The sequence below is a fragment of the Pocillopora damicornis genome, chromosome 3 (genome assembly GCF_964200805.1).
Source record: "Pocillopora damicornis chromosome 3, jaPocDami1.2, whole genome shotgun sequence".
Lineage (NCBI taxonomy): Eukaryota > Metazoa > Cnidaria > Anthozoa > Scleractinia > Pocilloporidae > Pocillopora > Pocillopora damicornis.
The window spans coordinates 6,834,445-6,858,682 of record NC_142672.1 but is presented as its reverse complement, the minus strand read 5'-3'; the positions used below and the strand labels follow the sequence as shown (position 1 = coordinate 6,858,682).

The following is a 24,238-nucleotide window of genomic DNA, read 5'->3' as shown; positions in this document are numbered from 1 at the left end:
CTTTGCCAAGATTTGATAAGAATTGTTTATAAGGCTAATGGAAACCAAGATCAAACAAACATGACAAACACACAAAAGAAATAAATTTTGTCAACAGCCATTGCTAAAACCATGAATACAAAATAATGGATGGGGTTTGTTTGGGCCGGTAACGCACCCGCTATTTGCTAAGCTCCTGAGAGGAGCCGGTTAAGAAACAGAGATAGAGCTGCAACCTTAAAACGATAAATACCTTGACATATTGTTCCTCGTGTTTCCGTGCAAAGTAAACCATTGTATGAAGAGGAAGAAGGCCAGGGGGTGCTTCGCTGAAGTCATTTGCTGGTGTGTCAATGTCCTAGGAGAAAATTCATAAAAACCGCTGAGCAATGATTATAATAAATAATAATGATAACGATATTGACGATAATGACGACGAGATCAACGATAATGATGATCATAATTTGTGATAAAAGCCTGCCTACCCTGATTTGAACTACACTAGGTGAACTCACCACAAACCCAAGTCTCTTGAAGTCTTTGGAAAGTTCTCCCGCTTGTGAAAGAGGTCTTCCTGAGCTCGCGGCCACAATATCTGATTCAAACACTACTTGCCGCAAGGTGTTAAGACTTTCGAAAAGACTCTGAAAAGAAAAACAGGAATTTGACAGATTTGGAAAACAAGTCAAAAATCGTCAGTCTTTCTTCGTCTTTTCAATCGCTGGCCAGTATATTAGTTCACTTATCGTTATCTCTTTTCGTTGGTTCGATTATCATTTTAGAGCTCTCGTCCGTTCGTCCTCAGTGAACCTGACGTTCGCTTTCCAATTCGTTCCTTCTTCTGTTCACTTCCACGTACGTATGCCCGTCTTTTCTTTTTTCGCCTGTTTATTCATTCGTGTGTTCGTTCCTTTGTTGACTCTCTCGTCTACTTTTGTCTACCCATCTATCTGTCCGTCTACACATGCATTCGTTCTTGTTGGTTTTTTCCGTTTATTCCTTGATTCGTTAGTCAGTTTTTGGTGTTCTTTCATTTGTTCGCTCAATTAATATTCCTCCACTTCTCCGTTCATGTATTTATTTCTTCACTGCCTCAGTCCTTCCTCCCTTCAATCACAAGATTTTTCATCCAAGTTCGGTCTTTGATTCGCTCGCTCATCTGCTCGTTCGTTCGTTCGTTCATTTGTTCTTGCGTTCGTGCGTTCCTTCGTTTGTTCATGCGTTCGTTTGTTCGTGCGTTTGTTCGTTCTTTCGTTCGTTCCTTTGTTCGTTCATTCGTTCGTTTGTTCGTGCGTTCGTTAGTTAATCCAGTCTTTCATTCACTCACTCGTTCCTTTGTTCACATATAAAGTCTTCCGTTCTCACGCTCGTTTGTTCCTTCGATCCATTCGCTCGTTCGTTCGCTGGTTCGACCTGTTCGTTCACAAGCATTACCAACAGAGGTTATTCACCAACCTGGTTCTGGGCATTTCCTTTTATAAGAGACATGTCTACCAAAAGAGATCGGAATATGAGGGACTGGTACACGTACAGCTGATGTTCCATTTCACTTCTCATGGTCTTTCCACCGCGAATAATATCCTTAAAAGAAAAAACAAAACAACACGAAAATACAGTTTTCCCTTAGTGGTGAACGGCTGTAAAACGCCTTTAGGACTGAGTGCCATCAGTGGTTAATGTCACGGGTTAAGATTCTTCCCGGAATATTGCTTTCATAAAAATTTAGTCAAAGCACATCGAATATATCTTTGTGATCAAGATCCCCAAAGGGAACAAGCCACAGACTGCTATTCTCCTAGCTCCAAACATGCGGCTTCAAAGTTTAGTTAGCAACAATACTCATGGCGTAGGTACAAGCTTCGATACAGTTTGTATTTGTTTTTCATACTTTACACTTAACGCTCAATTATACTTCCGGAGGACATACTGATTACCAGGGCTTCAAGATCTGCGGCTTGTTGGAAAGGACGCGTTGTTTGCGGCAAGGGGGAGGGGGGAGAGGAGAACTTTATTCCTTTATCGTCCATCCTCCTAGGAGCACAAATGGCTGCTATTGCTGCACCCCTTGCAGACTTCTCGCCAGCTAGGATCGCTCAAGGCCTTATGCCAGTGTCTTCCCCCGGGCAAAGAAACGCGTAAGCAGAAGCCCAAACAAGGAGAGCCTATTAGTGGCCAACCTAACCCACCACTTTAGGGTTTGTGTTTAGGGAGAGAAGGATAGGCCTTTGTAGGCAGCGAAGGGCTTAATAGAGCGTTCCCTGTACTGTTAACGGTTTCTCTGCTTGCAGTTCACCCGTTTAGGATAAATTCCTCAATTATAACCTGCTGATCAAATACTGACTCATATCTAACATTTGTTAAGAAAGTATCTTTTAGAAGCATGGAAAACATTTGGCTTACGTTCATAATATATGTTCTTACTCCTTTCTTTGATAGTGTATCTACAAATTGCTGAAAAAAAAATATCATGGTAAGGAGTATTTTAGCATGAGAAGGGCAGACTTTTAGTCGCGGTGTTGTTCCTCAGAGGAAGCCGTTTCAGGTCAAACTGATTTACACAGATCGATTTGCGTTTCCTCTATTTTCGAGAAATGGAGATAATGGCTGTGCCAATCAAACTAGTTTGAAATTGCTTTCGTACATATACATGAAATTACTGTGAAGCTTTCAACATTTGCTGTTAAAAGCTGTGCGTGACACCTTTTTTAACAAATGAAAAATTATCTTATCCAGTCATCCAGAATAAATATATGATTAGAGAAATGTTGCTACACAAAATGAAAGACGCTGCAACCAAAAGATTTCCCAAGAGTAGGGGAACACAACTTTCAATGGGTAAATATCAACTGCATATTGTCATTGACACGTCAGAGCGAATGACGAAGGGCTAACGTCAGCTCAGAAACTCTTAACGGTGGCCAGTTTTCATTGTAAAATAATTCAAATAGTACGCGCGCTCTGATTGGCCATAAAACCATTTACATGAGCGTATGTAAACACGGTTTTCGTTCCTCTTTCATTAGTTATTTTATAAAGAAATGTAAAATGGTTTCCGTGTTTTTTCTCCCAACCTCCCGCGTGTTTACATCAGGCTATGTAAACACGGAAACCAATTTACATTTCTTCATTATCAACTCAGTTGATAAAACCAAATTATCTTGTTTTACTTCCCCACCCACACAACACCACAACTTTTTTAGAAACTTACCACCATTATACATTTATCTCTACATATGAACATCAACTCACTCTTTTATTTGTTGTACGCATGAACAAGCTGTTTAGGAGTGCTATAGCATTCAGCTGAATATCTTGATTTGAGCTACAAAGTTATGCAAACAATAATTATTAATTAAAATAATTGTAATAATTACAAATAAAGATTGACAACACATATCTCTTGTCTAAGGATTGGACACTTATGTTTAGAGATGGTAGCAAGTGATTCATAAAATGAAGGGACAACATACATGATAATTTTTACAAAAATAGAGATTAAGATTTAAAAGCAATTTCAATTTGGCCTAAAAATTAATGATTTTTATTCCACATGAACCAACCCAAACAATAGTATTGTATTTCTTTACCCAACGATGAACATAAAGGTTTAATACTCAGTGATAGTTCCATGCAACTGACAGGACTCCACAAATGAAAATTAGAAACTTATCTCTACAGCAAAAACGTATTGCAAGTAAAATACCGCTCTTTGTATTGTTACTTACTTTTGCAGATGAAGAATAAGATGCTCAAATACCACTTCTTTTTCTACAAGTGGATAAAATGTTGGGCTGGTGGACAAAAAAATTGAAAAAAGAAAACACACATCAATCAAAATTTAGCTTGAAAAAAAAATTATCCTGCAAACCATTTCCAAGGGCAATAAAAGAACACTTTTCATCTTGAGAAGGAGTGCAAAATTAAACATTAAGTTCCTACAAGTAGATGCTGCATGTCAGTTGTTTTAAAAATAATTCTTAAGAAATAATTCTAGCACCTATGTCACATTTTTTTGAGTAGGACTGAAATTTTAAGTAATAGAGCTACTAACCTGTTTGTACACACTGCTTCTAAGATAGATAGACATCTTTTGAGCACAGTAGGGTCTACAGGTGGATTCTTCTTGTTTACAAAGACTGTCAACTACAAAGTAAGATTTCAAGAATTTAGTGGAAAATCAGTAAATGTATCAGCATGTATATGAAGAAAGCAAGAAGTTTGGAGGCAAGAAATATGCTTTAAATTTGAGTGCACCGTGACCAAGAGCGATTCTAGCACCTCCAGTTTTGTTATATACTTTTTTTTTCGAGGAGGAATTCATTATGCTACACTTCAATGCCAACACATTTATCATTATTCCCCTATGTAAATGTAGCTCTCTGTGTCATGATTCTATAGGTAAGAAAATTTGAAAAAATGTTTCTTTCTAACAGCACTTTCATGCAACAGGTAATTGAGAGGGAGGCTGGTTGATCACATCTAACCTGATCATGTTTTATGGAAAGCCTATTGGTGTCCATTTCTACATTGCAATGAAGAGAAGCACTGTGAAACAGAAATGTATGACCCTTGCTCAAGCCAATTGGCTAGAGCTTAACCCTTTAACTCCATAAGAGGATTGACATGGAACTTCTCCCTATAATATCCTTACATTACTCTGCAAACAGGTATTGAGAAAACTCCAACTTATCAGGCAGAAGTTATTTCGATTGAACACTAAATTCTCATAACTAATCTACAAGGAAATGAGTAGCAGCTAGAGAGGAAAGTTAACAATCAGATCTCAGGAGTTAAAAAAAGGTTCAATCTAAAGCTCTCTGCACTAACCAGTAAACCATGCACATCTCACAATCCCCTTTGAGTGATGACAAAATATTTTGTTTTTTTCCAATAAATATTTCTCAAGCTCATGGAAAGAGAGGAAATATTATGAAAGTTGGCTCACTTTTTTAGCACAATTTGAAGTATGACATGGCCGACCCTCATTGCAAACCAACAGAGTGTAAGATATGACCCACCATAATCATATCTAGCAAAATAATCATGACATGTCTCACTTACATTTTTAATGAATCCTTTCGTAAGGAAATCCCATGAAACTTCACCATGATCCATCAGCTCTTGAAAAGAGGTCAGGCAGTGAGCCAAGGACTCATCACTCCTGAGGACACAAGGTGAAAATACTCATGAATCACCTGTGGGTCCTTTCATAGCACTGATTGGCACACATAAAGTTAGCTAAATCATGGTTCATTTAACCATCAGTTGATTGGTTAACTTTGTTCAATAAGCCTAGTCAAAGAAGTCCACTGTAAAAGACTGGAAATAAATGGCACAAATGCAAGGTTGTCGCTAAGTACCAGCTGCTAGCAAAATTTGCCATATGAAAAAGAGTGAATCACAAGCTGGAGTTTTGGCTGGCTCAGAAAAGAACAACTGGCATTTTGAAGTTATGCACCAACAATTTTATCCTTTGATATCAAATACTCCATAACCTCCTCACTTGAATTTCACTTAGCAACCTTATTTCTTAGCTACAACCCTGCAAATGTGTTAAATGAAGTTGAAAAAAATCTGGAATTGGCTTACTCTGGTTTTCCCTCCACCATGTTGATAAGGAGCCCCAGACCATTTCGTTTTATAAACTCACTGGCAAAGGTTGGATCCTGACAGTGTGTGTAAGAAAAAAAAAAGGTAAATAAATAATAATACATTTGAGGGAAAAGATGGTTGGTTGGCTAGTAAGGAAAAGAAATAAAGATCCAGTGTGAAACTTAAAGAGTTTGAAGCCAAATTTGCAATAAGACAACATGGATAATCACATACCTCTGAGATACTGGATAGTGTTGCTAAAGCATTTCTTCTTTCCTCGTGAACAGTTGACTCCAGACGCTCAACAACATCTTGTGCAAGCTTAGCCTAGTTTTTTAAAACCAGTAATCAATTGAGTGGCCCGCAGATATCACTCATTCAAATATTCTGAGACAGACTTTATCTCAATCTGCAATTGTGACTCAGGATAACTTACCGGTGAGAGTGTGAGTTTCAGTACAGCACCATTCTTTATTCCATTGCGGTTCTAAAGGAAGGTAACATTTAACCGCATCAACAACATCAATTACCCAAGATCTAATTATTGATGATTAGTAATTATCCCTTCGATATTTAACCCTTCACACCCTAAAATCAGCATGCATATTCTCCCTACTGTTCTCAGTACATTTCCTGAGGCAATGACAAGAAGAACTGACATAACAACAGACAGTTTACTTTAGTTGTTGATCATTTCTTTTCTTCTTGTAACCTTAATGTATGATTTGGGGACAATATTGTAGGGAGAAATTAGATTCTAGTCACTCTTAGGGGTCAAAGGGTTAATAATTATATTTTCTGGAAAATTAACCAAGACAATTTGGTGTTACATCAAAAGAACAACCTCTTGCTGATATATATGTGTATTCTTGTCACTTTTTCAATGGTTAATTATCTCTATATTTTGAAAGCTAACTAAAGGAGATCCATTAAGGGGTAGGAGCATCCTGTGGGAGGGTGCAGATGGATCTGTAGCCTCCCCCTCCCCCCCCCCTCCATCAGACCTGTGGGTTTGTTCACTACTTGTATGAAACCAATACTACCACTCAACTTGAAGCATTGAGAATTCCTTCTTTTAAATATTTCTTGGCTTATCAAGGGTTCTAATATAAGTAAAGTCTCTGTTCCTGGATCTGCCTAGCTATGCCTTATGGGAATCACCTCTGAGAGTTACAGTGTAGAGGGTTAGCTGAATTTTGTTTAATCTATTAAAACTTTTCAAAGTTTTTTATCATCTCAATTGTTCAATAGTAGCCATTTTTTTAACCAGGGACACTTGCATATAAAAAAATCCTGTTGTTCTAATTGTGGCTTAGGAAAGAAGTATGGCTTACCTCCTCAGTTATGTAACAGTTATAGTCAGAATACTGAAAAGCATACTCCTCTGGGGTTTTTATGGACCAACTGAAAACACGAGTGAAAGGTCAGTTGTGAGTATGCAAACAAAACAACCTTATCCAGGATTCTTAGGATGAAGGCCAGGGAGGAACTTCCCCAAAAAGGTAAATAATGTTTGCCCAAGTACATGAGAGTGGGTTTATCCACTTTAGAGATGTTTCCTGGTTTGGGTATAATATTTAAATCAAACAAAACCTTTGAATTATCCACATGCTATAGGAGCAATTTAAGGACAATTTGCCCCATAAAATGCTGTGGGCTGGGTATAAGTCTTACAGGTTTAGAGGCTCATAACTGCAAGTGCTTATCCATTATTCCTGGCACAAGTGAGTATGAGCATTGGTTCTCCATATAGGTGAAATACAATTCCATCCAAGGCTACCATCCAGCATTTTTTTGAGTTTTCTGTAGGAGTTCTTTAACACTCATTCTTGTATACTGCAAATTCTTTCCAAAAGGGTGTCAAGAGATAGAGACCTTAGGGGCAAACACCCTAGGGGATGTGGAAAAATTTCTTCCTTTATCCCAGTCTATCTCCTTGCCTATTTTGCTGTTTACATTACAGAAGATTATTCTAAATTCAACATTAACCAATAGTTAATGGAGATCACACATTCCTTAGAGCCTAAAAGTGGTGTTTATTTATTTACTTTTTCACTATGGATATCGAAATTTACCTATTGTAACACGTTTTCTGTCCAAAGATCTAAGGTTTCACCAAATAAATACCTCTGATTAATGAAGCACTTGTAACTAATTATTGTTCACTAGACCATTTAAAGAGTGAGGAAATCAACACAGATATAGATGCGATCATATAAGATTTAAATAAAAAGGTTCTATGAAACTTTAAAAGCAAACTATTGGACAGGTAATGTCACTGTTTGGGTACAACCTATAACTTGTGTTGATACCGGTTACTCACTTTGTGCAGATTTCCCTTATAATTTCGTCTAATGGTCGACTCTAGTGAAAGAAAAAGAGATATCATTACTGGTCTTGTGTTTAAAATAATTAGCATTCCTTAACTCATATTCTACCAATGAATGATATCTCAAAAGAGAAATTCAATCAAAAAATTATCAGGACAACTTAAGGCCTAATTAATAAGCTTGTTTCTTTCAAACCTGATCGAAAGTTGTAAGCAAGGGAAGTTGTCCTTTTCTTTCGATGGCCAACTTCACCTGCGCTGGACCACTACGAACAGACATTATCGCAAGCTGTCCCCTTTATCCAGAAAAGGCTTTTTGAACCGCTTTCCGGGGTTCTCGATCAGTTCAGAACCCGCTGCAGACACAACCCTCTAACAACAGCATGAAAATTTCCCTCGGATCGCTCGTATAGATCAATTTCTTCAGCGTTTCACCGCCCAGTAACGACGATTATCCAGTAAACCATCTCTGAAATTATTATCGAAGCAGAAAACGTAGAAAGACAGAGTTAGACCACGAGGAAATATCACTTATTTGGACGAACACTTAACTGTTACTTCCGATAGAGCTCCACACTCCCATACGAACAAACCTTACTAACCCTCCCCTGCTTAGATCATTTTGATACCACATCCTTCTAAGCTGCTGTACGCAGATGACTTTTTAGTCCTCAGAGATCTAGATCGAACGTAAATTTGAGAAAAAAATTACCAATTTTAGAAATATATCATTAGTATTTCAGTAACACTAGACATTTTCCGACGTTATTTAAAGGATAGTTCCTGCTAAGTAGGGGAGTGGAGGAGTGGGTGATAATGGCACTCCCATCAACCTTTGCGAAGTCGGTTTCAAACATGGCGGCAGAATGGATGAGCGGAAGTCCCTTATCTTCTTCTCAAATGATCGAAGTAGAAAGCAAATTTCGTGTACCACCAGACTTTGAGAAAGTTCTGGAATTGAAAGGAGCAAAACTTATGCGACAAACCACTTTCACCGATGTTTACTTCGACGCACCAAACCACGAACTGTCGCTTAATGGTTACTGGCTGCGGAAGCGAAATAATAAATGGGAACTTAAAATTCAGAAACTGAAAATTGAGCGGTGGATCGAAAGTAACCGCGAGATAGAAGACGAAAATGAGATTATAAGTGAAATTGTGACGAGGCTGCGCTCTTTTTACCCAAATATTGACAGAGATTACACGTCTGTCGAGGAGATAGTGCAAAGAACATCCTGTAAACAGATTGCATGTATTACAACGAATAGAGCTGTGTATGAGATGCCAAACAGAGTTGTAGTTGACTTAGATCAGGCAAGCTTTGGGTATCAAGTTGGTGAATTGGAGGTTGTAGTGTCAAATGAGAAAAACGTTGATGCCGCAAAAGAAACTATTCAAAGAACTGCAGAACTTCTTGGTATGCTAAATTAAAGCTTCAGTGGCGTTAGTTCACTGAATTCTTGGAATACCTCTTTGAAACCTGAATCAACAAATTTGTCTTACACAGGTTGCCAAGAGCAAATTTTACAAGTAGCTCCAATCCAAAGTTGTTGATGGAAGGTGTATGTCTTTTGTGTGCAAAGAGGATTTTTTTAATCCATCTCCAAGTTCCTGCCTTTATTCTTTAATTAATGTTATTTCTATGAAGTGCAATAAACCCCTACCTTGTCTCTCCTTTGCTTACTTCCTTTAACTCCTAGGAGCGACCAAAACAGAATTTCTCCTTACAATACTAAAACAATTTCTAGCCAAAAAGTAATAGGAGTTTAAAAAATTTCATTCAGGGAATCATTAGTTGATCCAATACTAAATTCTTGGAACTAATTCTATAAGCATTGTGTTGGGGACAGTCAGGAGAATAAATTATGAGATCTGGGAGTGAAAGGGTTGGTGATTTCCTTAAACTGGGCGACAAAATCAAAATAAAAAAAGTGTTAAAAAATAACTGGGAATTTTTTTTGTACCATTTTTGAGAGAAGACACAAAAATGGGTGTTAGTTGTAAGTATTGATTTATCAAATAATCTGGGTTTTGAAATAAGCTGCTTCTTTTCAGAGACATATTTCATCCACAATCCTAACACTATCCATAATGAAATATTACGGGAAAAATGGAATGAAAACATAAAAGTATTATTTTGATTGATTTTAGGCATAGAATGCAGATCAGACATTCCCAGCAAACTGGAGAAGTACATTTTCAGTAATTGCAGAAGTCATCATGAACAACTTGTTAAATGTGGATTCTTTGTAAAACAGCTGAAATAAAACCATCATGGATAAATTCAGATGTGAGTGTTATCCTGAGGTATACCAATCACTTTGAGAAATCAATTATAATGTAAAAGAATTAAATCATGAAGTGTTTATCTTGAAAAGATGCTCTCTGCCTCCACCAAACACCTTAGCATGTGAGGTTGGAAACCAGATCAGAATAATTTGAGTTGGTAGAAATGTTTAATTTCAAAAGTACAGATAGTACACTTTTCAGGTAGACACAGTAGCCAATGTGGGAGACAGAAAGGCCTTTCAGGACCTTTTTCCCCCCTTTACATTCAGTCCACTGGACTGTAGGTGATGACGTTTGGGTTTGCATCATGGCTTGTTCATTGCATTGTGTTGTTTGGCAATACACTTTATTCTCACAGTGCCTTTCTCTGCCCAGGAGTGTAAATGGGTGATGAATATGCAATAAAATGCTGGGGGTAACCTGCAATGGATTAGCATCACATCCAGGGACTGGGTAGGGGGGGCACTCCTAGTGGCTTCCAGAATAGATACACCACTTTGGCTCATGTACCAATCCTACCTTTTATGATACCTTTACTATGATTAACTTGTTGGATTCTGGATCAGGAGGTGCCAGTTTGAGTCTGAACAGGATCACTGATTTTTATTCTTGGGCAAAGTAGTTTACTCTCACAATGTCTCCAGTCCCATCCAGTTGTATGGATGTGTATGCATGAAACCTATAAAAACCTGACAAAATGCACAACAGGGTGGGGGGAGGGAGCATTTTTTTAAGTTGATGAGTGAATCCAGGCTACTGATGCAGTCATATCTTTATCAAGTTTAGATGATTTGCAAAGGGTTACTGAGTTATTCTGTGGAGTCTCAAAACACAGTGAAAGGATAAGTTTAATATGCACACTTAAATGGTAAAGATAACATTTCTCGGGATTTAGGAGCATGTCTATCTTTCAATGAGAATTACATTGGTGGTAACAAACAAACAAGTCTGTCTAACAACAATCACGTGACCCATGAGAAGAGGTTGAACGTTAGTTTTCATGGAATAGAAAATATTCTTGTAAAATATTTCGTGGAATCAAAACTTTTTCGCAAACTCAATACTCCTACTAATCAGGAAAATTTAATGCAAGCATTGACCATGAAAGGATGATGGACAGTCGTTAATTTTGTATTCAATCAATTGCACATAGGAACGAAGTCAATTTCATTTTTTGCTGGTGATTACTGAGGGCTTTTTTTAGGAGTCGGCCGTTAGCTAAAATTGCTAACCTAGCTTTCTGAAGCGTTTGCTTTTTGTTGGATAACATGTGTAAAATGGAATCAATTACTAATTGTGAGAAAATTAAAAAGTTTCTCTAGAAGAAAGCTTATGAATAGACTTCTTTCTAAGAAGTCATTTCCACTTGTTAAAGTGAAATTTTCTTTAACTGTTCTCCATCTTCACGTTCTCCTCAAAAGAGAACATATATACACTTTTTTTTACCGTGGCATCTAACCACCACCAAAACCATCACTAAACACTAAAACACCGAAAGCCACCGAATGCGGTTGTGACTTCCTGCAACCGCGGGATGATTCCCGCACCATGGCTTTTTAGGTAGGTATGAATGTAACTACAAACTGACAATTAAAAAGGGCTCAAACTCACTTCCGATGCATTACTCTCTTACATTACCTTTCTAATCACTTACAATCCGATATACAAACTACTTGAACTGCGCGACATTTCTCTGAAATGGCGACTGAAATTGAAGACTTGTCATGAAGAATAGTATTAAATACAGGCTATTGAAAAACTTTGCGTTGATGCAAAATGACAGTGTTTAGCTGGCTGCGTGAGCAGGCAACATGAAGCGACAGCTGTGTTCTAATGAAGAAGAGAAAAAAGTTGTTTTTAGCAAGTGTATAAACTTAGCAGCTTCTAGGCGACTTTATCACGAAAAAAATTTGAACAGTTTATGAGACAAAAAGGGTCTTAAACACCCTTAGACTAGGAACTGTGTTTCAGCCCCAGTTTGATAACATAGATTTTTTTTTTATTTTGACTTTACTTTGACTTGGATTTTTTTCAGTCACCGCTTTGGAGAAGTTGATCTTTATGATTTAGTGAGTTTGTCTGTCCAGTTTCAAACAGCTAACACAGCGCTTCGTTGTCATTTGTTTGTTTCATTTCCGGCTTGTAGGTTAAAGCGTTATTCTCTTCTTCAGCGGAGCTGTTGATCTCTGTGAGAGCAATATACTCTCGCACTTGACCCAGATCTACGGAGAAATGGCGCCGTCGCTTTTGGGTTTTGGTAGAAACCACTTCTGTCATTTCCATGTCGCTCTGAAGATCCTTAGCAAAGCGACGTAACTCACCCAAATCTACCGAGTGATTTTCCCTGTGTTGCTTTGTTGGAGTTATTGTCGCCTGCACCTGTTGTCTGCATCCTCCACCCTGGCTTGGGGTATTTGAAGAAATCGCCCGTTGCAGCTTGTCGTAGATGGGGTGTCCAAGCCGATCCTCTGCCCCTCCAAGTGATCTTCGCCTTCCAAACCGTCGTAGCTGCTTGTAACTTGTGTTCTCGTAGAGTTGCTCGAAGTGGATAACCATATCCCGTAAGTGTGGTGGAAGGTTGAGCGAACCGTCAGGGTTGACGTTGATGTAACGTGGTCGGCCATTACTGCAAGGGACGTTATCATCATCTATCGTCTCATATCCGTGTACTTGGGTGTTGATGACGTTTTCCAACCAATTAACGGAGGAGACGGCATATGGTGTCACTGGACAACCAATACCTGAAAAGGAAGCGAGGGCAAAGGCGAACATGTTAAATAACAGTCCTGCAAAGTAATGGTGTCACTTACTAAGTGAGGGCATTTGAACGAGCCCTGTAACGGCTTTTACATCTCGAGTTTGTCATTAAAATCCGTGTTGATCTCCTCCGTCCCAAATCATTCTCGGTCCGTTTTCAATATCTTTCCATACCACAAGTCTTAATCGAGTTTGAACGATTGCATTGGTTTTATTCCCCGCTCCGCTCTGTAATTGGTTCAGAAAATTCACGCCATCCTCTCGACCCATCAGATTCAAATCTAAAACCACGACTTGGTCACTCGCGTTTTCTCGCGTTTCTTCACATCACTTGTATCACCCGGGATGAACAATGTATTCGAATTGGAAGAAGAATTTAGTCACGTAGCGGTCACTTCTGGTATTAAGGGGTGAGAAACAGTCTTCTATGACACTAAGGATGACTTAAAAACATCGCAACTAACCATACAGTGTTAGGGCGTATGTTTTGAGAGATGGCGCTCTCTATTTGGGTGCAGTTGAATACTTTGATCAGTATCAGTATCTGGGCAACTGCCCACCTAACCCTCCCTTAACTCAACAAGAGTTAATTGATAACAAGTTAGGGTTAATATTGGGTTAGGGGAGGGGTAGGTGGGCAGCTGCCCAGATACTGATATTGATCCAATACTTTCATAATTCCCCTTTTTCCACAACTTCGAACCCTCGGCTTAAAGTGCCAAATCGAATTCTCAGCTGTGAGAAATGATGTACCATTCACTTTCGCTTCGCTTTTTATTGATGTTTAAATAACATTTATCCCGGGTTGGAGGACCTGTGTGGGGATAAAATTTACCTGATCCTCCCATAGGGCTCTGAAATATTCTTTGGATCTCCCCCCCTCATTGGCAGTTCATAGGCAGTCAGTTGATTATTTCTATAGCCCCTTCTTTTACATTCTGTCGGCGTCGACTGACCCCCCTCTGTTCCCCTGAAAACCAAATGATCCTCCAAAAAAATATCCACCCCTCCCCCTCTATTGGTCCCTAGGGGCAGGGAGTTATTCATGCGTGGAGAATCAATAATCATCTTACCGTTTTCACCGTCGTTATTTATTGCTGCTATCCTTTTTTTACGGAAAAAGTAGACCATTAAAAAAACTGCTCCAAAAGCAATGGATCCAGCAAACACAGAACTCGCAATGATGCCCACTGTAAAAAACCGTAGAGAAGACAAGGCAGTTATTTTAAGACTCGATCACGGGCTCCTTTCCCGTGCAGCGCATGCCTATCTAGCGAATGACCTCACTCTTTCTTTCTCAACATTTAGTGAACTTTAAACGATGACCTCACCTTACCTTAAACTTAAATGGTGTCATATTGTATCATACCAATTGAAAAATTAATAAGATGTGAACTCATTTGCCGGCCGAGCCGCTGTTACTATCGTCAGTTTCTAGTAGGTGCGAATAATTTCATCTTTCGCCTTTTCATTTGATATTGTTATTCAAACATTTTTCCCGTCAAAGCTCTGTGCGTTAAAGAATCAGCTAAACTGTCCTTGAGCGATGCAACGAGATCGTTAAATGGATCAAAATTCAAAGGACTAAAAGCAAAATTTGAGTTATAAAGAGGACATTGTTACGGACGCCTAATTGTCAAACTTTTGACATCATAACAGTAAGCAGTAGTAAACATCTCCATGCAGTAGTTTCTCTGTTACCGTTTGAACCCTGTGATGATCTCGAACTTGGGTCACTGTTGGATTTCTCTGCTGGAAAGAGTAAATTAACTGGTTAGTTAAGAGATGGAATTTGATTAACTGTGAGTATATGAATGCGATTTCATTCAAATTAACTGGGAGAATTACTTGCGTGGTTGGCGTACAAAGCGGTAAGGGACGATTGGTGATCAGGAAGATTACGTTCTGCGCCCGTATAAACATTTCATCCCCTCCTCCCCACAGTTCCTGTATAAGCGAGTTGAAAGGGTCCACTTATTAGTAGACGTTTTCAACAGGTTTGGCCCTGAAATTTCAATCTGATTTGAAAAATTTTGTTTAATTGGTTCATTCAAACATTAGCAAAACTGTATCTTTTAATGAAAAACAAAAGCCCTGATGACAACAAATTAACCTGTATACCGGGAAAAGGAAAACCGTCGATCAGAGACATTAATTCATTAAGACCTTCATCCATCCATCAACCCGTACTTTCGTGCGACCGTCTGTCCGTTCGCATATGGTCAGCTGGTCAGTCGGTCAGTCAGTATACAATCAATCAGTCAGTAATTCCATCATTCAGTTAGGAAGAAAGTCATTCAATTAACTGTTAGCAAGTTGAAATTTCATGTATTACATACCTGATAAAGTTTTTGCGAGGTAGGCTGCGCTTTTTACCCCATCACCCTTGGCTGTAAATGCAAGGACATGAAAATTGTAGCTGGTGTTAGGTTTCAGTCCATGGACCTCTACAGATGTTTGATTGGAAGAAACTGATGTACTTTTAGCAACTGACGTATCGTTGTAGAGCACTCTGTATCCAAGTATTTCACCATTTGTGAAGTCCTCAGGAACTGGCCCCCAAATGATTTTAATCACTTTAGAGCTCAGGCTTGACACGGTTATGTCTGACGGAGGGCGATCTGGTACTAGAAAAGACGTCAGAAGTGAGTCATCCATTGCTGATTCTAGCAGCTTGTAGGACGCTTCTCTCATGAGAATCTAGTCGATGGCCTTGTTCTTAAACATTCGTCTGTAGCCTAGTCCTAGAGAATTAATCGGAAGATCCACAGCCACACCTCCTTCCTTCTTTTTCAAGAAGGAATGGTCATTATAACAGCCTTGTAAGACCCCAAATGCCTCCAAAGGACACTTCAGGACCATGCTGATGGAAAATTCTATCCACTTCCCTTCCCTGTGCCATAAACGCAATAGTGTGGCCCCGGCCACACTATTGTGTTTTTAAAAGGTTCCGTTTTCGTGTCAACCAAAACCATGTAAAATATTTTTCCCAAACTAGCCAACACTTATCTATTACCCACATTAATGTATTTTCCCCTGTTGAGCACCTATTTTTAACAGCTTTTCGCCTATCACCCATACTAAAACTTTCCGGAAACGCCAATGGAAGCGACACTGAATAACGCTTCAGGGTACAGTACCATTTTCAAAAGTTTTCATTTTCTCTTTTCTACATTAGGGGGAATCGTATAGCGTTTTCAAAATGATGCATGTTCGAAAGAGTCCACCTCTGAAACTGTTTTTTTATCATTTAGACACTTCGGTGTGGTGTAACGAAACACGTCCATGTAGAGGGGGCCTTATTCATCTTTATCAATAGTGGTAAATATGATTTTCTAGCTAGTTTGTGTGTGTAACTTTTTGTTTTATCCTTACCATCTTCATCAGTTTGCACCACAGTTGAAACTGGGGGTCCAACGCCTTTTCTTGTCATCCCGGACACTTCAATCAGATACTTCTTGTATTTCTTAAGGTTGACAAGCGTGAGTGACCTTTTCTTTGCGTAATTTGTGGTAAAGACTCGCCGTCTTGTCAGTGAATATTGGCTATATTTCACTTGGTATTGAAGTATTTTTCCATTCCGGAACCCAAAAGGGATTGGGTCCCACTGGACCTGAAGACTGGTAGAGCTAAGGTTCCTAGCGCTCAGATAGTCTGGGGGAGCTGCAGGCACTGTATAATGATAGCAAGAAAAGGTACCATGGTTATGAGTTGAAACGATTGATTCTTTATTACGTAATGGCTAGTATTTAACTTTCCTTGATTGTTCCTCATCACTGCTTCCAAAAATATTATGAAAATGTGTTGGTCACCACTTGTTTAAGAGCGAAAGAACATCACACTAGTGTCAAGCTCGTCCCTTGATCGAGAAAGAAAGTCCTCGATGGACGCTTATTCGCTAGGATTTATGGGTAATGATATCTTATACACAATACAGGATGCGCAGTGCCTCACTGAGGGGAATCTCCCTTAGCAACTAGGGAGCACTGCTTCCCTTCCTGTACGGAATGCTAGTTGATCGTGGCAATTTATGCTTGGGTCAGTTTTTCGCTGGAGCACGTTTTCACTGAGGGTTGTAAATCCGAATTTGAGAATTTCCTTACTTCATTAGCTTAATAAGAACGTGTCAATTTGTAAAGTTAACTTTTTATTCTGTATTGTACTTATTGTAACTTTTGATTTTTACTTTTGCATGGTAAATAGTTGGTGTGCTGCCTAACCGGCTTTTACCGACCTAATTGAGATGATTATTGATGATGAATCCAGAACCAATAATCACGGCTCAGTAACCAATGATAAGAAACGCATCACAGAGGGCAAATAACAAAGAACTCAAAGCAAGCACAAGAACACTGATGTAAACTGTCTTAAGCGGGGACATGCCCGAGGGATCAAGTCGCAACTAGTAATACTTTTGAATCTGATTTGTTGCACGGATGGCACGATTTGTCTGGACCAATCACAAAGTAACGAGGCTCGTGCAAACTCGAAATTCTTTTTGTATAGTTGTAAGCTTACAACTCATCAATAAATGACCACAACTTCCTGTGGGCAACATACCAGCATCATCGGTTGAAATAACCAATTCCTCACTCCAGCTGCCATTTCCGTAATTGTTGTACGCTCTTAGCCAACAACTATAATTAGCAAAAGTTTTGAGACCTTTTAATTCCCAATGATGTTCCTCAGGCAAGAACTCCGCGAAATAACTGTCCGAGGATTTAACTGCCTTACAAGAGGCGTGGTACCCAAGAAGTACTCCATTTGCAGAGGGCTTTGGAACATCTCCCCAGCTGACGAAAATGCTTGTTGCGCTCACGTTATGACCATGAAAGTTGACTGGTGGGTTTGAAGGTGCTACAAAACAATTAGATTATGCAAAAAGAGATTTTTAAAAAAGGTTGTCGGCGCCGATTTTAAGCTAAACCACAGAGAATTAAATGCTGTGCAAGTCCAATTACTAGGTTCAATACCGATTGACAAGTGTATGGATACTGCTACGATAAGCAATGTCCACTCAAACTTTCTGAGAAGGCCGGGATAGATCGACTACCAACACAGTTCATAACTAACTTGATCATTGAATTAAAAATGCTTAAAAAACATTTTTCACTCGCTTGGGTTAAGGAAGGGGACATCTGTGAGACAACTCAAACATACTCGCGTCATCTCAGCACATTTCGTCGTGCTCGAACACTTACGCCGCCTCTACGTACATCTGGTCGTCTCCTGGAAATACGCTACCTTTTCTCAGTACATACATTTCATCGTCACAGCACATCTCGTCGTTTAAGTGCAAAAACGTCGTTTCATCACTTTGATCTAGTCTTTGTGCTCTTGCAGCGCCCTAGAGCATTTCGCAGTTTCTGTAAATTTTGCCGTTTCGATACACTCATGTCGTCTCGTTATACTTACGTCGTTTGGGACACCTAGGCACATCACAGTACTCCCATCGCACGGTCTTGTTGGTTGTAAAACACCACGGCCCACCTTTGGCAAGTCCTCCCGGATTGCGACAGAAATTGCCGCTGTTATTCATCGCTTGATATAGATGTCCACTAATGTTGTGTTTGTGTGGACATTGAGAATCCCACGACTGACATGAAAACCCAGATGTTGTGACGCTTTTGTTACCACGGTAGCCACGTCCATCACCATAGAAACAATCTGCGAAGCGGGTAAGATTATGGAGAGTTAAATTTCAAGAAAGGTAGACTTGAAGAAGTTCAGGTTATCCATCAGTGTTCTGCTCTACTCTGCTCCTTAAGCCACATTAATTCGCGTATTACGAGTACCGATTTTTCTTCATGGCTGAAACACGCCATGCAAATGACTCCCGGTGTTTTTTTTTTTTGTGACTTTCGAAATCGTGTAAACAGAGCAGAATGAATCTAGATCACTGTAAAGTAACACTGGATGCAGCGAGGTGTTTGAGCCCATTGGCTTATCGTAAAGTGAATCATAACAGATATTCCCTTAATTCTCAGATGTTTGGGTTTCATCATGGTAAGTAGATCTCCTAGCATTCAATAGCAAATGATGCAATCTGATCAGCTAATATATAAGCTACTCGTTATCTTTTTCGCGATAAGGACAGTGAGTTAGGTGAGGAGCATAACGGTGTGCAGTTGTAAACAAACAGAAATATGTAAAAACGAGCCTCTATGTGCTTTTTTGAGCAATGAGTAGATGGATAATTAAAAAAATAGATTATTTGCTTTCGATTTCTGTGCATGAGATAACGATTTAAATCTCATCCTCATAATCCAATTGTTAATTAGTTCGAGACTTACCTTCACTCTCTAGCACGTCCAATTTGTCTAACCACAAGGAGAGGAAAAAAAAGAATTGGTCGGTAAGATTTACATTCATCCTTTGCAACGAAACTTTCTCGTGATTACAGGGTGCACGGCGTGTACCACACCTACATGATTCCAAAACCTGTTTCAAATCAACATCAGATTACACTTACACTTCACCCCCCTTATACTGCTCACACGACGCTGTCTTGTTTTACCACGGTCGACTAGAAGTGACTAAATCATGATAGCATCTTTGACACAAAAGAACAGTGCTGATTGAAATGAGGGAGAGGGTACTTTTACCATTTCTAGCGTCATGCAAAGGGTAGTGATATATTTTTGCTCGGTACTACAGTTTTCAATTGGGCGTTGAAAGTAATCCGGGTTTGATTAATATGTTGCTTGATTAAACATTGCGATCTTTCCAGTTCTAAAACTTGCAGCACCCAGCACCCAATTAATTGAAAAGACGCCATTTTATGTCAAAATTGACCACATAATGTACAAAAACTCGCTCAAAAATACTACTAACATTGATTTTGGGAGATAAACATGGATTAAATTTGGCCTGAAAGATTATTAGTTTTATTTGAGTGGCTCCACTATCAGGGACCCTTCACTACAGGTTAAAGATAGTATGAGCAGGCCGTTGGGACTCTCTCAAAGGTAACCACGACCGCTAAATACTGGTGAAAATTACATGAATTAAATGGAACAAATTCGGGACTTTGAAAACCGACGGTGCCGCTAAATATAGGTTCGACTGCAAGAGAATATAATCTCTTGTCGACTGTAATTACATTTATTTGAACGATCCATCACTTACCTCGTATCTTGTCAGGAGTATAGCACTGCAAAGACTCGTTCCTAGATGACAGCCGCGTACAGTTTATGATATCAAAGTAGAACGGGTAAAAAGTATTCTGTCTCTCCTCCGTGAACTTCAGCACAATCTTATATTCTCGATCACAATCGTGATAAAACATTTTTGTGCACGCTTCTCTGCACACAAATTGAGGGTTAGTATCGATGTAGCAACGTTTAAAGTAGTGGTGGCAGTACACATCGTCCACCATATCCAAACAGCTCTGACGCACATTGAAAGAGTTGTCGATGGATTTTTGATACTTGATATTGCCAGTCGAATTTCGAGTCCTCAAAACAAAGTTCTTCGCTATCTGAAATCGATTCATTTTTCTTTCATTCTCAAGTAGCTCGTTTACATCTCTTCCGTAGACTGGTTGATAACCAAGAATGTGTTTGCAGTAGCCGTTTGGAAAGCGAAGTTGGTATGGTTCACAAAGAGGCCCATTTGAGACTGCTGACCACTTGGTCCTGTTACCCGCCGCCGCTAGGAGGCATCTGAAAAGAGGGTGTTAAGCGTTATGAACCCTTAAGGAAAACCAAAAACTCGTGATTTAGGCTCTGATCACGCTACGCTGTATAAATTTGGGACGCAGTCTTTATCCTCAAAATTCTGGGGCTGGATAAATCTTAAAACTAGCGGCAGGAATGCTCGGTACATCCCTGGGCATGCACATGAAAAATATGAAGAGCAAAGCGTTTTGTACACTAAAGCACTGTCTTTGTGTTAGATTAGGATGCATGGCAATTTTAAAAAAAAAAATTTTATTTCTGAATTCGTCCGCTTTTTGGTCTGCAGAACAGGCGTGGTTTTGTTTTCTTCGTTTTTCTGGCGGGCGAAGGCAAGCGCGCCGCGGGCGAGCGGCGGCGGCATAGGAATGAGGGTGGGAGGTATCTTTTTGAGCATCCAACCTGGCGCTTGTCTTGCTCTTAGCGCTCGCCTTGCGCTTTCCTCCGCTCAGCAGAAAAAAAAAGGAATAGAATTTAAAAAAAACGTCTTTGAAACGGTACCGTTTTTGATAGGTAATATCTCTGCCTGAGAGTGGATGTCTCTCGTCTAGCACGATGGATGAGGCCTTGATGTGCAATCGCAACCAAATATATTGATCGCTTTATTCCTGTCTTCATTTTGGCTGCAGCAACGATTTGCACATTTCTCTTCGATTACACAATGCTCATCTTCGTCTGGGGTACGTTAAGAAGCATCATACTGCACTTTGACTGTTTGATTTTCTACAGCTGTGACCTTCGAAATGCTCTATTAATAGCTTTTCATGGAAACTAGTCCATCGCTGCAGAGTATAACGCTTCATAACGCGCGACACGTAACCACGGTCGACCTCATAGTACGTTTGAGATCAGCGGTATACAGATGGGAGTAAATGTACATCGTGAGACAAAATATAATCCTTCATAACTTAAATACGACTCACTCATTTGCTCTGGTGGCGTTTGCATCTGTAGAGCTTGCTCCTTCTGAAAGCGAATTCAAAAGATTGTTTTTGGGTTTTTACACTAACACCTGGGGAGGGGTGTGGGGTGAGTTCATCTGTGACCAATGATAACACTAGTTCACATTGAGTGTTGTTAAATAGTAAAAAAAATTGATTCCTCCAATATCCGGTGGTTGTATAAGCTCTAAGATCTTCTAAACACACTTAAAAAGAACGGAGTAACTTAATTGTAGTTTACATTGTATGTCGTGTATTCAGCACCATGATATCACTGTTAAGTTCTGTTCTCCGATCCCACACACATACCATGTCATACCACTTTTCACCCGTTTCGCTCGATTAGTTCAGAGTCTCATAAATATTCGGGGCAGCTATCTGACTTTCAAGTCACTTCAGAAGTATTCTGTCATCTAGCAGAGACGATCGAAAATCAGGCGAGGCAAGCGATAAACGGCAATTTGATAGTTTCCATAACCGATAGCCTGGCTCAAACTAAATCGTTCTGCTTAGGCCTGTTTGTTGAAGGGCTGTTGTTAGTAAAAAAAAGTCCGACGTTTTAATTGACAGTTTAAGCGGAAATCATCATGAATTTAAAGGCTCATACACGGAAGGCCTCTGACGACGCCGTCGATTTGAATAATATGCAACTCACTTGGTTAACGAGGCATGAAATCGTAAAACTTGAGTGTTAGCTCTCGTTGATAAAAGTCAAACTCCTTAGCGTAGAATTTTAATAAAAAAGGAAATCATTGGAGTTTTTCTTGAAGAATGCGCATGCTGGTAAACACAACGAGTCGGATTTCCATCATTGAACCGTAGTAAATTGAAGTGGCGCAACGGCTGACTCTACAATACCTGGTTTCCATCCGGAAGGATATTTAATTTTCTATTACTTTAGATCAAAAGAATGTTACTTTTACTCTTATTTATTGACGTCATGGTTCGAAGTTCCTTAGGGCAACGTATGTTTCGTAAGTATATCACACAAAAAACTCAGTAGGAGCCAGTTCACATTCAAGGACTCATCTAGTTTTTTGTTGATTTAGCCTAGAGGCGCAAAGTTTTTACAGTCATTGACGTCCTCGTTGGAACTTTCTCGTAAGGACGGCTCTAATTTTTTTTTCGTTTGGACCTAAACACACAAACATAACAACGAAGCTATGAGCTTGACTGACCTTGCCCCCTGTTTACCAATTGAAACCCAGCTTCCGCCTAATGCAACAGACAATGCTAAAATGTTTAAACTAATTTTCTGCTCTGTTTGAATAAACAGCACTCTCTTTATTTCAAACTTTCAGTTTAATTATATTACCAGATATAAGCCATATTATTTTTACGGCTAAACCCAAACTGACCCTCACGGGGGTGAGAGTAGATAAAAACTTGTCTCGGGTGAATAAAGTGATATCCACTCACAACACAAAATAATCTCCTTTTGATTCGATAAATGTCTACTCTGAAAACTCATCGAAAATAACTTGTCACACCCACTATTATTTGGAAACCTGTGTGTGTTCCAAGTACTGGGTTTCAATAAAAATATTCCGGCCGGTTAACAACGGTCTACCGCTACCTACAAGGCCTCTTAACGCCGACTGTTTGGTCAGCGAGCTGGCTCTCGTGTTATTGAAACTCCAGCAAATATGCGGGCTATCTGCGATTTTTGAACAAACGATCCACGGTATTGCTATTTTGATTTAGATTTGTGCTGTGCTCTTAAAACTTAACATCACCATAAATATCTGCGTTAGATGAGTTTATGAAAAATCAATTCAGTTTACACAAGGGACGTATTGAGGTGTAGAAGTTGTGCCATTTTTGTGACGAGAATTTGAGTTAGAATGCCGCAGTAGACATGCCCGAGCTAGAAAGTACAAACTAAAATATCTACTAAATATCGTGTAGTTTGTAGCGTTCTCACCTAACACGGCAAAGATCAGGATCGTTATTCCAACACACTGTGTGGATATCGTCTGAGAAAACATCATTCCTTAATTCACACAGCCGTCACAAAGTCAAAGAGATTCACGCCGAAGCCTGACGAGAGAGGAAAATATTGAAATCCAAACTGAACACAAGGATATTAAAAGCCAACCTGTTGCTCGGTTAACTGTCTTAGAGATTCCGCACCTCAAAATATTTTACGGGTGTGCAAAAGTATCGACGGTTGCTGCAGGAGGCAGAAATTCTTTATCTGGTCTCCAGCAAACGATAGAAGTAATCCTTCACCCAAATGACCTTTTCTCAAAGATAAGAAAGCGTTTATATAAATGGAATTGAAATACTGACAATCACGCAGTGCTAAGAGCTAAGTAAATGAAAATGTTTAGACTATCGATTTGAAAAATGTAGCTGAGTGATGTCATTCCTACTTGTGTGTTATTTTAGGAACTTTGTACGTGTTGTCTCTATGGTATTTATATTGCGCATTTTTGATAAGATGTTGTTCATTTGCACCAACAGGGCGTTAAAGAATAGAGAGTCTAAGGAGCAAGGGAAAGTCCCTTTTTCGCAATATTTGGACATTACCATTACTTTCGGCGTTCTTGCAACAATGACAAATAAAACATCCGGGACGAAAGAGAGGAAACGGTCGGTTTGTTTCCGGGTTGGTTCCAGAGTGGCATGATGTGAATTATAGCAAACTTCATTCAGTGTGCAATCTTGACAAG

At 39.4% G+C, this 24,238-nt stretch overlaps 3 protein-coding genes across 7 annotated transcripts in view; 1 reads left to right on the top strand and 2 right to left on the bottom strand.

The window, feature by feature from the left end:
• The window catches only part of LOC113665645 (engulfment and cell motility protein 1), a 17,156-nt gene extending 8,282 nt beyond the window's left edge, over positions 1-8,874 (bottom strand). The window contains exons 1-16 of one of the 2 annotated variants that reach the window (XM_027181365.2): positions 8,734-8,874; positions 8,503-8,579; positions 8,097-8,369; positions 7,895-7,935; positions 6,906-6,975; positions 6,008-6,058; positions 5,806-5,898; positions 5,569-5,645; positions 5,041-5,140; positions 4,031-4,122; positions 3,705-3,770; positions 3,229-3,301; positions 2,380-2,430; positions 1,435-1,560; positions 495-623; positions 233-337 (exon numbers count right to left, since the gene is read on the bottom strand). In XM_027181365.2, the coding sequence (XP_027037166.2) occupies positions 233-337; positions 495-623; positions 1,435-1,560; positions 2,380-2,430; positions 3,229-3,301; positions 3,705-3,770; positions 4,031-4,122; positions 5,041-5,140; positions 5,569-5,645; positions 5,806-5,898; positions 6,008-6,058; positions 6,906-6,975; positions 7,895-7,935; positions 8,097-8,180 (1,158 nt within the window). In that variant the 5' untranslated portion in view covers positions 8,181-8,369; positions 8,503-8,579; positions 8,734-8,874. The remainder of the gene's footprint in view (positions 1-232; positions 338-494; positions 624-1,434; positions 1,561-2,379; positions 2,431-3,228; positions 3,302-3,704; positions 3,771-4,030; positions 4,123-5,040; positions 5,141-5,568; positions 5,646-5,805; positions 5,899-6,007; positions 6,059-6,905; positions 6,976-7,894; positions 7,936-8,096; positions 8,370-8,502; positions 8,580-8,733) is intronic. The other variant, XM_027181364.2, reaches the window with a different exon arrangement.
• LOC113665647 (thiamine-triphosphatase) lies at positions 8,756-13,074 on the top strand. Its single transcript, XM_027181367.2, has 3 exons — positions 8,756-9,317; positions 10,052-10,190; positions 12,336-13,074. Exons 1-2 carry the CDS (start codon positions 8,756-8,758, stop codon positions 10,165-10,167), a joined length of 678 nt encoding a protein of 225 aa, XP_027037168.2. The 3' UTR covers positions 10,168-10,190; positions 12,336-13,074.
• On the bottom strand, positions 11,020-24,238 carry LOC113665648 (uncharacterized). 4 transcript variants are annotated; one of them, XM_089200229.1, is made up of 12 exons: positions 24,096-24,238; positions 23,488-23,603; positions 21,546-21,588; positions 20,075-20,610; positions 19,240-19,266; positions 18,362-18,613; positions 17,507-17,803; positions 16,322-16,618; positions 15,286-15,573; positions 14,648-14,695; positions 14,020-14,136; positions 11,020-12,930 (listed from the first exon to the last, which is right to left on the bottom strand). In XM_089200229.1, exons 2-12 carry the CDS (start codon positions 23,552-23,554, stop codon positions 12,287-12,289), a joined length of 2,616 nt encoding a protein of 871 aa, XP_089056355.1. In that variant the 5' UTR covers positions 23,555-23,603; positions 24,096-24,238; the 3' UTR covers positions 11,020-12,286. The 4 variants fall into 4 exon arrangements, with proteins under 4 accessions (XP_089056355.1, XP_089056353.1, XP_089056354.1 ...); XM_089200227.1 differs by having other exon boundaries at positions 14,648-14,698; positions 24,096-24,224; XM_089200228.1 differs by lacking the exon at positions 24,096-24,238 and adding an exon at positions 23,697-23,944.